Genomic DNA, 14,337 nt, shown 5'->3' on the forward strand with positions numbered 1-14,337 from the left:
CCAGTCTTTGATTATATAATAGACTTGAAACGATTTTGAAACAGTGAGCAGTTTGTGAGCCCACTATGTACTTCTTGCTATTTATGGATAGGGGATTTGCTGATTCACTAAAATGTGATGCTTTGCATTCAAATTATAAAGCCCAGGAGGTTTCCAAATTATATGTTCAAGCACTTTTCCAAGGGCAAATAGTTTGCATACTGTCTCACTAAAAGCTTCTTGCTTTATTTATTATTTGAGTTTCCATTTTGGATCTATGTCCAGCACTCTTGAAAATGATCAAGTGCACATTTTTATAGAAGCTTTAAGGTCTAAATTCTGCCCTCAGATGTATGTGTGGAGATCCCAATCTCCTGCTGCTGAGCTCCTCTGAGAGCAGAATTTGGACCTAAATCCTTCTTTATTGCTTCTTACTCTTATTTTTAGATGTGTGCAAGATCTTCTTAATAATTTACTCTGTTTACTGCTTGTTTGTATTCTAAGGGGTGAGGTTTTACTATGACTTCTACACTTAAATGTATTTGGGCAGGTTGCCCTACTTGTAATAGGTTATGCTTCCAGGAAAGCATGCTTCCAGAGACCTTCAGACTAACAATGATACATTAATGGGTCACCTAACAATTATACATTTATTATTATTATTATTACTTGCTGATAAATTTGGGAACTTAATTAACATCTTTACATAGTATTTAAACTGAAATATGAAAACACTGTGGGATTTCTCTATTTTTCCTCTTATTTCAAAGGGGTTATTCCCCAAAAGCCAAGAGCAGGATATATCATCTGTATATTCTGTTGGCCAGATTTTCCACTCCTTTATGCAAGTCATAAACCATTGTTAATGGAACCACAGTGTCATCAAACTGCTACAATGGAGTCTCAAATCAGGGCCTTCATCTATTGAATAATTCTCCACATCTGTTTCTTATTTGTCTCATAATGGCACACTGGATTACCTTGGGATGATGTTAAAACTGTCATGACACTAACTTTGTAACATTATCATGTATCCATTGGGGTACAGGTTGAGCAATTATCTGCATTAATGAAAGAATCCCAAGGAAATGTGTACTGATAATAACATTTATATTAAAAATGGCTTATAGCATTAGTGCCACTTTCTGTTACTATTGTCCAGTACTTATAATGTCATCTGCTTATTCCTTTAATTTATTATGCAAGGACTAGATTTGGGGTGTGCAGCTAAAGTTCAGATCAAGTTTTCATTTTTTGTAAGTTAATATGCTACAATTTGTGATTTGAGGGACAAAGTCAGGAAATAGAGTCAGAGTGGTGGAATGAAGATCATAGTTTGAAGACTAAACAAAAAAGGAGAGGTTGAAGGAGAAGAGAGTGATGCCATGATGCAGGAGATCAAAGAGGATACTCAGACATAGGGAGATAGCATAAGGGAAAACATAGAGTCCTTACAAGAGGTGACTAGGTAAATGTCAAGATGTGAATGAAGGGGATGAGAAAAGGAAGATGAGAGAAAATATGAAGGCAGGTTGTTATGATATTGGAAGAAAAATATCATGTGCCTTAGTTGATTTAAACTATTAATATTGTGTTAGGCCTAAGATACGGAACTGTTTCTTTGTACGCATCTGTACAGCACCTAACACAATGGGACCTCTGACTATAATCCAGTGGGAGAGGAAGGGGAAAAAGGGGGTTACAACTATAGTCCATGGCATGTACAGGTGAAAAGGAAATCTGTCTCCAGTATATATTCTGGCTCTTCATGGGAGATGTGGATTTTACCCACACTGCAAAAACTAGAAACATTGTGCTTATTTTGATTGGCAGATATGGCCCTGAGCCAATGAAAAATAATTGGATGTACTGAAATCCCATTGTTTTGTATTTATTGGACTGGATTTGTTTAGCGTTGGCGGAGGTTTTATTTGATCTAGTTTATATCTCATCATGCTGTTCCCCCAGCTCATAGAACTAAAAAGCAATGCATTGAAAAGTACTGAAAGAAATGACTACTAATAATGTGAATGAACTGCGTCTGGGGATAAGGGAAATGCCGGTCTTTAAAAGCCCAAGTTAGCTAGAGCAGGATGCAACACTGCCATTTATGCCAAGATTTCTCCTTGGGAAATGTGGGTATCGTGGTCCGTGAAACATGCTTCACCTTTTTTAATTCCAGATACAAAGTCCAAACATCAAGATCTTTATTCAATCCTTATTCAGGCAAACTCCCACTGAAAGCAATGCAAAGTTATTAGAAACATGTGAGTATTAGACTAGAGCTCAGGAGTTGTCTGAATGAGTTTTGACTGATGTTCAGCAATGTCATTCTAATTGTAAGACAGACCGTCTGGGCCAGATTCTTAGCTGCTGCAGGTAGGTGTAGCTTCACTGACCTCCCTGGTGATATGCCAATTTGCCCCAGCTGAGGATCTGGCCCTCTGTAGCTATCTTGGATGCAACACTGTATTGAATCAGACTCAATATTAGTATCCTTTTGTCACATAATTGTATTGCTTTTTCTTTTCCTCAACAGGACAACATTTTTAAACTGGAGGATTCGCATTTTGAAAATGGACGAGGGAAAAGCCCCTATGACCCCAAATTGCTGACAGCTTCTCTTTTAATAGGTACGTGCGGTGGTGTATAATGAATGAGACCTACTTTCTCCATAGAGAAATACAAGTTTGCTACATTTTCCCTTTCACACTATTTCACAGTGGTTGTGGGGTTTTTGTTGTTGTTTTGCGGGTGAGGGTTCTATGTTAAAATAATTCCAGGCTGATTATTTGGCAGATGGCTTATCCAAGTGTTTTGAAAATAAGGTGACTATATAAAAGATGCCTCAAATATCAGCTGTTTTGTTTGTTTCCCCATTGAGATGGCACACTCTTAATTTCAGCTGAAGTCAGTGGTAACAAGGGATACTCAGGAATTTACACATACAAACCCTAAGACCCTGATCCTACAGCTGACTGTCTATAGGGGCTAGGGAGCAAGTCTAGAATCAGGGGTTGTGGAGTCCCTGGAGTGCTGACTCTCACTCATCAGCACCAGGGGAGAAGGGTGAAGTAGCACCTCGCTAAACCTGGAAGGTTAAACCCCACAGGACATTCCCTCGGAGCATCCAAGGCCCGCAGCCATCTGATTGGCTTACTCCTTCTACTTGAGCCAGCAACGAGCCAGCTGGTCTGTCTGAACAACGGATGCTGCCACATCAGACCCTGCTCTTGCTTGCCTCCTGCAATCCTGATCCAGCTCTGTTCCTGGTTCCTGAGCTGCTCCTCACTCCTAGCTTCCACCTTGCTCCTGCTCCATGCCTGATCCTTGCCTCTCTCTTGTTCCTGCCATTTCACCTTGATCCTGACCATCGGCTACCAGTCCTGGCTCTGACCCTTGGCTCTAACTTCTGACTGACTCTGGCTCAACCCTTTGCTTGGCACTTGGCAGCTGACTCCATCTCTGGCCTCTACTTCCATACCCTGTCCTGACACCTGCTCTGCCCACTAGGACATACTGTCTCTGTCCCAGTTTTGAACACACCCACACAGAGCCTCACTGAGGTTGTTGATGGCCCTATGAAGACACTGGGGTGAGGGTGTCCACCCACTTTCAGTTGCAGGATTGGGTCTAAGGGCCAGAGTTTTAAAGGTATTTAAGTGATGTCACTGATTTCAACCAGAGTTAGGTGCCTAAATACCTTTTCAAAATCTGGCCCTAAGTTACTATTGCATCATTGATCCTGTTTAGATTTTCTGGCTGAGTTTTGCAAAGCAGGCTAAGAGATTTAGACACACATCTTTCATTGAATTACCTATTATTAAATCAGGAGTGGCCAAATTAATGGAAGATGTGTGTCAAAATCCCCTACACTGCATTGAAAATCTAGCCTCCCTTTTTACTTTAATGACTAATTTTTCCTTCTCCTTTTTCTTACCTTGTGTTAATGTTGTGTGAGAAGGAAATAAAAAGGCATTTTTTCCCCTTTCCCCTTACCTGAGCAGTTAAAATTTCATGGGTTTTGCTACAGAGGCTTTGTCCTTGATATATGACTTTGTGGGTCAAGATTAGTGGTTATAACTCAAGATCTCAAGGAGGCATCAATGGGCTTTCAAAAGTTCACTGTTCTGTGTCCCCCCAAAACCCTCCCTAAGATAAAAACTAGTCTAGCGTGAGTTATATTCTCTGTTACTTTTCAAATATTGGTAATTGTAGGTCTTTACCCAATCAACATTCATGCTCCATTTACACTGCGTTTGCTCATAAAAGACAGCAAGAATACATAGTCCAGAGGTAGCCCTAATGATCACAGGTGATGAGCTGCCCTGGGGCCACACAGTTTTGTAAACAAGAAAGAAGCACATACCTTGCTCCAACTTGCACCCTGTACTTACTCCAAACTAAAAGGAAAGAATCATGTGCCTAAAAGGCTGGTGTATAAATTAATGCCTGGAGCAACTTTAATTTGTGATGGAGCTGCTCCCCGGGATTGACTTGACTATTTACTTCAATATTCAATAAAGAAAAGGGATGATGACAAGCCGGTATTACGTGATACACACGGTATGCAACCACACAAAGTCAAGAGTCTAACCTTTCACATTCCTTTTTTTACCCGGTCCTGCACAAATATGATTATTTTATTTCCTTTGGCTTTGCTTTCAATGTTTTTAACAAATCTTTGCCTTTGTCAAGTTAGTCACATTTTTGCTGCCTCAGTATTTTTTTCCTGTGTCTTAAATATTTATTTCCCCACTATAGATCATTATCCTGAAAACCTTGTTAGGTTTTGACTCAGGCTTCAAGTAGATCTGTGTGCTTACTTGTACTCTTGAAAATCAGGCAGATTGATTTTTTTTCCCTTTTTTTAAACCACAGGACAATTTTTGCCTCTCTAAGACTTCTTATTGGTTTCCTTATTGCCACACTGTGTTATGTGCTACATTACAATGCTACAATTATGTAGGACATTTTACTAAAAAGTTCCCTAAGTATGTTACGATGTGGGGGCCAGATATACTCACTGGTTTCCAATGGCTTACTGTGCCAGTGGCCCTCCGGTAGAAAGTTGATCTGGTGGGAAGCACAGCCCGCACTGCACCTACATGATCTCTGAGGCAGCTGATACAGCATTCCAAGTGGGTGGAATTGACCCAGACGAGGGTGGAGCCAGGCTGGCTGGGAGATGAGCTGATTGAGCCACAACTGCTTCCCCACAGTACAGTTCTCCCAAAACTTTTTCTGTCGCCGTCCCCCTTACCCATAATGGAACCTGTCCACGCCCCACAGGAAACGCAGTAGAGAGCCGGAGCCAGAAGTAAAGCTGTGGTCGGGGCCAGGAGTCAGGAGCTGGGAGTGGGGTCAGCAGTGGGGCAGCAGCCGGGGCCTGAGGCTGGGGCCAGATCGGCGGCTGTGGCTGGGGAGCAGAACAGGGCTGCGTGACACTCATTCCCTCCCCCCCATGGGGCGCTGGCCCGTGCTCTGCCACATACACCTGAACATTCCTCTGCACTCCCCTCGGGGAGCGCCCCTCACAATTTGTGGACCACTGCCATAGTAAAGCCCTTTGGAAGGAGACAGCTGTACTTTCTCCTGCCTTTTCCTAGAAGTGAACGATCTCCTTTGCTGCAGCTGCCTTCTTCAAGGCCAGGGATTGCAATTTGCACCCACACATACTCACATGTTTGTTTCTGTGAATATTTAAAATGATCACTCAACCATCACTAAAATGCAGCCACCTCTGAGGTGTAACATAGCTTCTATACTACCCGCAACCCTAAACAGTGACTTTTTTAAGGGTGAAGGCAAAGAATAAATTCTCGATTCAGAAATGACAGGGCAAATTTTAGGGGAGTAGAATGTGATTGCCCAAGTTGGAATTTCAGCAGGACACCAAGATTAATATGCAAAAAGTGCCCTACAATATTTAATAGCAATTAGTATTCAGGGTTTTCCATTTTTGGCTCATCTGAAAGAAACATTTATGTGTATAAAAAGGGGTTTCCGGATAAAATTCAATCATGTTTTAAAGAAATATTTCATCATTATTAAATTGTTTTGGTATATTTTTAAAATAAGTTTCTCATTCCATCCACGTGCAAACATTATTCATTATTTTTTAATGTTCATTAAAGGTAGCTATTGCTACTCTGCTCTGAGTAGATGCCAGTTGTGAACATGCCCTCAAGAATCCAAGCCATTCTTTAGCCATCATTTCCTAGCTATATGTTGCTAACTAAACAACCCGCATGTGAGCATGTTAATACATGAAAGTGTTAGGAATATCTACTCCCAAAGCACTGCTTTCATCTGTTGTAGGACAGGAGAAAAAGGGAAAGGTAGAGTTGGTTTCAACTATGAAAGTTGCAAGAGCAGGTTAGACAAACACCTGTCAGGGATGGTCTAGATAATACTTAGACCTGCTTTGAGTGCAGGGGACTGAACTAGATGATCTCTCAAGGTCCCTTCCAGTCCTACTATTCTACGATTCTGAGAGAAGATTGTTAGCTAACGAATTAGTCTGAGACACTTAGGCTTTAGGGATTTTCAAAGAAGTGTCAGGGAGTTAGATAGTCCAGTTGCACTGACTATAAATAGTATTGGAATCATTAAGTTCCTCTGAAAATCCCATCTGGGATTTTCAAAATCTCTTCATATTTGGCTTAACTGCTCCCATTGAAGTCCATGGAAGTTGTGCCATTGAATTCAGTGGGAGCAGAGTCAGGCCATCGTTTAGTGTCCCAGTGTCACAGGGTGCCTCCAGCATTACCCGGTGTGCTGCACTGTCCAGCCTGTTCCTGGTACCAAACAAAAAGCTGTTTTCCTTTCACCACTTGTATCTTTTATTCCTCCACATTTCTACACACAGAACATAACACAGACATATTTGCCACACACCCACCCTCATCAGCACACCTCACCTGCTGAGCCCCACTTTACTTCTCTTTCCTTCTACTTGTATCTTCCCAATTTACATCATAAGCCCAGTAATTACCACCCAGGTGCTCATAATCCCCCAACAAAAACTATTTAATTGCTCACCGGTGAGCCTGCAGCTTTCTGCATGCTGCAGCAACATCAGTGATCAGGGTGCTGCTGCTAACACTGTGTTAGCCTTAATAGTCTGAGGGCGTCCTCTGACCATTTGGTACCAGTTTTCATTAGGGAACTCTTTCCAGCCGGTTGCAGTAACCTGCCCATTCCAGCATTAGTTTTATCTTCATCCGTGGACATCTAAAATTGATCATGACCTTAAAACAAGAACCTCACAATTCAGTAATCTAAAACAAGAACTAAGCAACTCTTTTATCCTTAAGAGCTGAAGACAAAAAAGTACAAAAGATACATGAACATTGTTTAATTTCAGAAATCTTGGTATCTAAGAAAATCTGGAAATTGTTCTTAAAGTTCAATGGATCAGGAAAAACTGTTCCGTCCAAAAGATTTACAATGAGAAACAGAGTGGTTGTGCACTTTAATGGTCACCTTTGTGTTTGGAAAGTTAATATACAATATATCTGTTTGTGTACATGTGTCAACACCAGTCCTTTTGGCCAAAGAGATTTGTTTTCACAACACCTACCTCCTTACACAGCTCTCTGCATGCTGATGAAAGAAAATGATGTATTTGCTCTGTATAGGGAGCGGTATCCATTTCTTTATGCTGCCTGGACATAAATGAAAACTGACAATTTGGGTTTTTTCAGCTTCAGGAATTATTGTAAATTTTTTGAACTGTAAATTCCAATATTTTTTAAAGTTGCTAGTGAAAAGACTGTCAATTTAGGCATTAATGGGAGGTCGGAGGGCTTAGCAATGGCATGAGAAATCCTTTTAAATTTATAGTAGCCATCAGTGATTCTCACGAGGTTCCAAAGTGAAGGGCTGCATAAACACCCAATACTTATACCTAGAGAAGGGACAAAAATTTGATTTAGATTTCAAACTCAAGTTCTGGGAAATCATTTGGGGTCATGCTGAATCTGAAAAATTGCACACAAAGAGCCTCACCCCTCTTGTGAGATTCCTGGTACTTCTTGCTCCTGGTTGAGCTGGAAATAGAGTAAGAACACCCCTCCCTGCAGTACTGTGCAGTTAATCCTAACTGGAACAAGGAGACACAGAGATGTACAAAAAAATTAGAAATGATTTTTAAAACACAATGGGCTCAGTCCAGCAATCCTTACCCATGAAATCCCAATCTCTCAACCTTATCCACGATAAGGGCCTCATCTAATGTCCATTGACTTCAATTGGCACTGGATTGAACCCTGTCGGAACTCTTGCATATCTCAGTGAATCAGTTCAAGTTGTAGGCCAAGGGTCAAATAGTTATTCCCTTGAAACATACTTACCCATCCCTACTTTAGAGGTAGCTGTAATAGAAAGCAAAAACTTGCCTTTCGATGTCCAAAAGCTAAGTTCTAGCCCAGTTCAGAACTCTACGTAAAATGTGTCCTTCAGCTTCTTGTTGGTGAGATGCCCACCCCACCTATGACCACTGGCAAAGACAATCTCCATCAGATCAGATCAGACCACAATAATGTTAAATTGTCATGTGGTGAGCTGGCACAAACCTGGAATCCATGTTGCATTCCTGAGATGACTGCACCTCAACAGTTGTACAGTTCTTCGTGTGTTGAATGAGATCCTCAAGTGCCGAGAGAGCCCAAAATGCAAAATATTACAAAACTCTTAATAAGTTGTTAAACTATTTGCTTAATTGTAATAGTCTATTATTAAATTTGGAATCCCTTTTTTCCTTGAGTGACTTTCCCATCGGTTGACAGCTAAGAAATAAAAAACTGGTTTTGCTGATTTATATTGATTTATTCTGACTTGCCTGGGAGTGGATGAAAAGAAAATGAGGATAAGGTTAAGGAAAGGTTAAGAGGAGCATCAAAGTCATTTTTCACAAGCCAAAAGGGGTTGTTGTTCTTTAAAATCTCAGCTGCATATGCTGTACGTAATAAGGACTATAATTAAGTGATTGTCTCCTGTTTGAAAAAAAAAAAGTAGAAAATGAAACAGAAGAATGAGAAATTGTTAATTAATGATATGCTGTTCTGTTTCACTTCTGATTATACCTCCTGCTGGGCACGACTGGTCTATTTGCTTATAATCTCTGCTGTGAATTCATTCAATTCCATGCCTTTCTGCTATCATGTTTTCACCCTTCCTGACTTTCATGAATACCATATGGTACACAGTCATTGTAACTTCAATTGACAAGTTTATGCTGTCAGTGTTTCAGGGGAAAGACGCTAATGTTATTCAATAGGCATGTTGGGACATGGCTGTCCCACTATGGAAATATCTAAAACTGGCATGAGAATCATATGCTTGTTTCCAAAAGGGTATTTGAAAATCAGGCTATGGTGGGGTTCAGCCTGACCAGAAAAATCTGTCACTGGAGCTTTAAAAACCTGTTGCTTCATCCTCAGCTTTATCCTTCTGTCTAACTCCTCTTTTAAGATGGGCAAATAAAATATTGGTTGAGAGGAATGACATACTTTTATTTTAATTTCCAAAGGAAACTCTAGGCTGGATCTGCTTATAGATGCACTATAAGGGCCCGATTCTGCAAAGTAACTCCGTGGAATAACTGCATTTACTCCTAACAAAACTGACACCATCATTTGGCTCGATATCTGGCACCTTGAAACTGCTTGTGGATACAATTCGAATTGTGTATCTAATTCTTTTTCTTGGAATTCATCTCTTCACCAAGTGGTCTAGGACTACTGTGAACAGTGGCACAATGCAAGGATCTATTGTGAGATTTGAGCTTCGTCTTTTGAATTGGGAACACGTCATTCTTTGTCCCTGGTAACCTTTCTGGTTGAATCAGAAGTGGCATTTGTGGGTCTATGTTATTATGTGAGTTTGATTTCAGACTTGACCACCTATCTACTTTTATGGGCTTGGATGCCACAGAAAGGTTTATCCTCCTTCCCTACTGCCTATGCTGAGAGAAATGTGTTTCACTGAGTGACAGTCTTGCAAGCAGAAAGTTCACAGAAAGGAAAAAAAATTCCCCAAGCAGAGGAGGATGCTCATGAAAGTGCTTCCAAAAAATCATCATTAAAATCTGATATGAGAAAGTATTCACGTGTAAACAATTAAAGGAAAGAATTCAGCAACTTTCTGAACTGGGAACCAATGGGCCTGATTCTCCACAGCCTGACACCTTGTGTAACCATTTGCAGCAGTGCAAAGTAAGGTGTAAATCGCGGACATTCTTGAGAATCAGGATCTAATGTCTTCAAGTGGCTGCTTTAGCAGGTACCAAAAAGACAACCACAGACATGTATCAGAAAGATGTCAAGATTAACACTAGGCTATAACAGCTGGAACTATATGCAGACATATGCAACAGGAGGAATAAAGTTTCACTATGATATGACCTATGTGGCTTGGTCCCTATAGCCCATCAATATAACATAAAAGCAAGGTTTCACAGTAGCAGCCATGTTAAGTCTGTATTTGCAAAAAGAAAAGGAGTACTAGTGGCACCTTAGAGACTAACCAATTTATTTGAGCATAAGCTTTCGTGAGCTACAGCTCATTTTCTGTGTGTATATAAATCTCCTCACTGTATTTTCCACTGAATGCATCCGATGAAGTGAGCTGTAGCTCACGAAAGCTTATGCTCAAATAAATTGGTTAGTTTATAAAAGCAAGGTTGCTAACTCTTGCTATTTTATCACAAGGATTACAATATTTAGTACTTTTCTTAAATGCCCCAGCTCCTAGAGGCAAGTGATTATGTGAGAAACTCAGCTTTAATTTTAAAAAAATAACTCCTAAGTTTCTAGCCCTCATGGTTGCAGAACAAATCCTGAAAATGTGACCCCAGTGCATCCTAAAGGCTCAGAACCCAGAGGGCAAATAAAGAGTACCACCACTGGTTATATTTTAAAACCTCACAACTTTTAAGCCAATCTCATGATTTTTGGTGCCTGACTCATGATCACTGAATGATTTGAGAATAGTGTAACAGATAGCAATATTTGTTCACTTCTTGACAGAATGTTTACAGTTATCTCATATCATTCCACAGATGGAGAACTGTACTCTGGGACAGCAGCAGACTTCATGGGTAGAGATTTTGCCATTTTCCGAACTCTGGGGCACCATCATCCGATCAGGACAGAGCAGCATGATTCCCGTTGGCTGAATGGTATGGAGAGACGTACATTTTTTTCCAGTGTTATGTTCATGTAGCTTTCAAAGTCTAGCATACCACAAACAGTTCCTTTCCAGTAACACCCATGACATGTTTACCTCTCCTTGATATGGAGCAGAATTTTGTCTTAAACCAGTTAAACTAATCAAGAGTGATTTATAAAGGAGCGCTTTTTGGTTTTTAATTATATTGAGATTTGTGGAGTGTGATTAAATTTAAACCATATCCAGAGGCAGCAGCTAAAGCAGTATCATGTGGCAGGAGCAAACTGCTGTACATGTATGTTAAACAGGACTTCTAGGCCTGAGGAAGTACCTGCAGGGAAGTCTGAGCACAGATGCGAGAGAGAATGTTAACTGGAATTGCACCCTCTACAGGCCAGTTCATAATGCAACTGGGTCATCTCTGAGGTGCGGTTCTGACATTAGCCCTCCTGACTCTCCAGGAGGAGAAAGAGGGGAAGGAAAATTAGATAACAGGAGCCCTCAAACATGCCATAGCTCCCAATATTTTGGAGTGTCAAAGGAGCCCTGGGTGCCCTAGAGCTTGCCTCCATTACTGGAATATTTGCTATTTTCACAGGGCAGAGTAACTTCAGTTACTATGTGCAGTTAACCAGTTAGACTCAGAAGTGCTCATTTACCAGTGCAAACACCACAACTACGTGTGTTATCAAAGCATTTGCACATGCAAATAAAGGCCTGATCCAATTCCAAGTGAAGTCAGTTTCCACTAACTCCAGTGGGAATTGGATAGGTGCACTGACATATTCGTGCATTCACATATTCATGCATTCTCAGTTTTAAAAAGCTAACTGGTTCCAATAGCTTGTTTAAAGTAATTGAAGGCACTCTGGACAACCTCGTATTGATATTTAAAAGACGTAAGGCTAAATTTTGTAAAGGGCTGACAGCCTCTCTTTCTGTAGATCCAATTTGTACTTGCATTCCTATTTCTGAATCTCAAAAATGGGTTCAAATGTTTGCACCTACCGTGAGGATCAGGTAACCCTCATTTGCATCCACAATTCAGTGCAAATGCAAAAATACAGATGCAAATTTTGCAAGTGCAAAAGGGAAGCTGTCTTTTGAAACATGTCCTTTAATGGAAAAGCATATTAGCTAATGTAATACAGATAACATGGATATAATAATAATGATAAACACATTGGATCTGATTCTGCTCCCATTGAAATCAGTGGCAAAACTCCCATGGGCGACAGAGAGAACTGGTTTGTGTCAATTGGGTATTGCTTTTGCAGGCAGTTGTTGCCTGATAGCCCAGAAATATTGCTCATTGATTTCTTGTTGTTCTGATGATAGACATGATATCTGGACTTCAGGGAACATTGAAGTGGAAGTGAGAGTTTGTCACTGATCTATATAGATAGATTCTGCCAGGAGAGTATCTTTCTGTGGGGTAGATTAATACTAAGAATAGCACAGAACCATTGTGATGGCCTTGGTGAAATAAAGCCCAGTAAAAGCTGCTTTTGTGCAGTAGATTCACACAATGACAGCTGAGTCAGGAGGATTTATGCAGTGGGAAAGCACAGCCATTGTCCGCATCCCCTGCACTTCATTGCTGAAAATGTGTCATTCCTTTCTGGATTCAGTTATCAGTCTCTCAGTGCTGAATGTGAAAACTGCTTTTCCCAAATTAGCACTGAGTTAACATCTGAGAGGGTGTGGAAACCAGAACTGCTTTGTGCTGAAGATGGAGAGAAGTATAAGAGCGCACACAAAGAGCTTGCAAACCCTGACCCCTCTGAAATGAAATATTCTTGAACTAGCGCAAAACTGACAATTTCAACCTTGTACAGAATATACATGAGTTTGGGATTTAATTACAGTCCTTAAACTGCATTCCTGCCTGGCAAAGTCCTGTTGAATTTACTAAGATGAGAAATAGTTCTCAAAAACCTATATAAGGGATTAGAGATTGATCCTGTGCGATTTACTAGAGTTAGATTCCTGCGAAAGGTTGGTTTAAGAATTCGATTAGAGAATTATTACTCCCTATTAAAGGCTATAGAACTTTTTCCAGTACATTCTCATTAGTGAGGTCCTGGCTGCATTTCCGCTGAATTCTCTGTGACCAATAGAGAAGTCCAAAAATAATCATCTGGGGCTGAAACTATACAGACATACTGCTCCTTCGGTTTTTCTTTTTCTATTTGCCTTTTTTTAATGTGTAATTACAAAATAAATTTCCTGGTTTCAGATTTTTTTTAAATGAATACCTTTCTAATGAACTATGCCAGTGTTGAAGGATGAGATATGTTCTATATACACAGAGCTCTGTATGCACTAGAAGTGCAAGCTTTCCCATTCCTTCCCATCACCCTCTTCTGGAAACTTTGGCCTCTGCTGAGACTTCCAATAAGGGAATATCAGCCAAGTGCCAGTTTCTTATGTTGTGGGTAGATCTACTGGAGTTATCCCAAGACCACTAAAAAGATATGTTCAGTGATAATGGTTTTGTCATTACACACAAGGCCCTGATTCTAACTGCCAAACTACAACTGAAAGACACCCTATCTCTTGGGCCAACCAGTCACTTGCGATAGTTTGGGAACATCTGAAATTAGTGACAGAAAGGTGGTATTTTGATCATAGATTAGAGGGTGTGATACTGGCTCCATCTCCTATGTCCTGCTTCCTCAGTACAAAGGGGACGGAGGGATGTCCTAGCTGGGGATTTCCCTCATATGCTTCGACTCCGTGGGTGCTTCAGGGCTGGAAAACGGATGAAAAAAAATTAGCAGGTGCTTAGCACGCACTGGCAGCCGGTTTCCCCTCCCCCACAGCACCTCCCACCCATCGGCGGCCCTGCCACTCAACTCCTCCCCCTCCCTTCTAGCGCCACCCACCCGATGTGAGCAGCTCTTCCGCAACAGGCAGGAGGCGCTGGTGGGGAGGAGCGGGGACGGGGCGCACTTGGGGGAGGGGGTGGAACTGGGACGGAAGAGGCAGGGCAGGAGTGGGAGCTTGGGGGAAGGAGTGGAGTGGGGGCAGGGCCTGGGGCTGAGTGGGGGTTGAACACTGCTGGGCAAAGGGAAAAGCCAGCACCTGTGATTTCCCTGATGAAGTGGGAATTCTTGGGTGATCTAAAAACAGCATATGTAGCTCTATACCACCCACTCCCATCCCCTGGCATAGGGGAAT

At 41.2% G+C, this 14,337-nt stretch overlaps 1 protein-coding gene across 2 annotated transcripts in view; it reads left to right on the top strand.

Annotated features, from left to right (window-relative positions):
- SEMA3A (semaphorin 3A) overlaps positions 1–14,337 on the top strand; it is a 591,215-nt gene that overhangs the window by 503,962 nt on the left and 72,916 nt on the right. For both annotated transcript variants that reach the window (XM_043552476.1, XM_027823329.3), the window contains 2 exons: positions 2,519–2,612; positions 11,045–11,164. In XM_043552476.1, coding sequence (XP_043408411.1) covers positions 2,519–2,612; positions 11,045–11,164 — 214 coding nt within the window. The remainder of the gene's footprint in view (positions 1–2,518; positions 2,613–11,044; positions 11,165–14,337) is intronic.

Source organism: Chelonia mydas, chromosome 1 (genome assembly GCF_015237465.2).
Source record: "Chelonia mydas isolate rCheMyd1 chromosome 1, rCheMyd1.pri.v2, whole genome shotgun sequence".
In the NCBI taxonomy this organism is placed as follows: Eukaryota; Metazoa; Chordata; order Testudines; family Cheloniidae; genus Chelonia; species Chelonia mydas.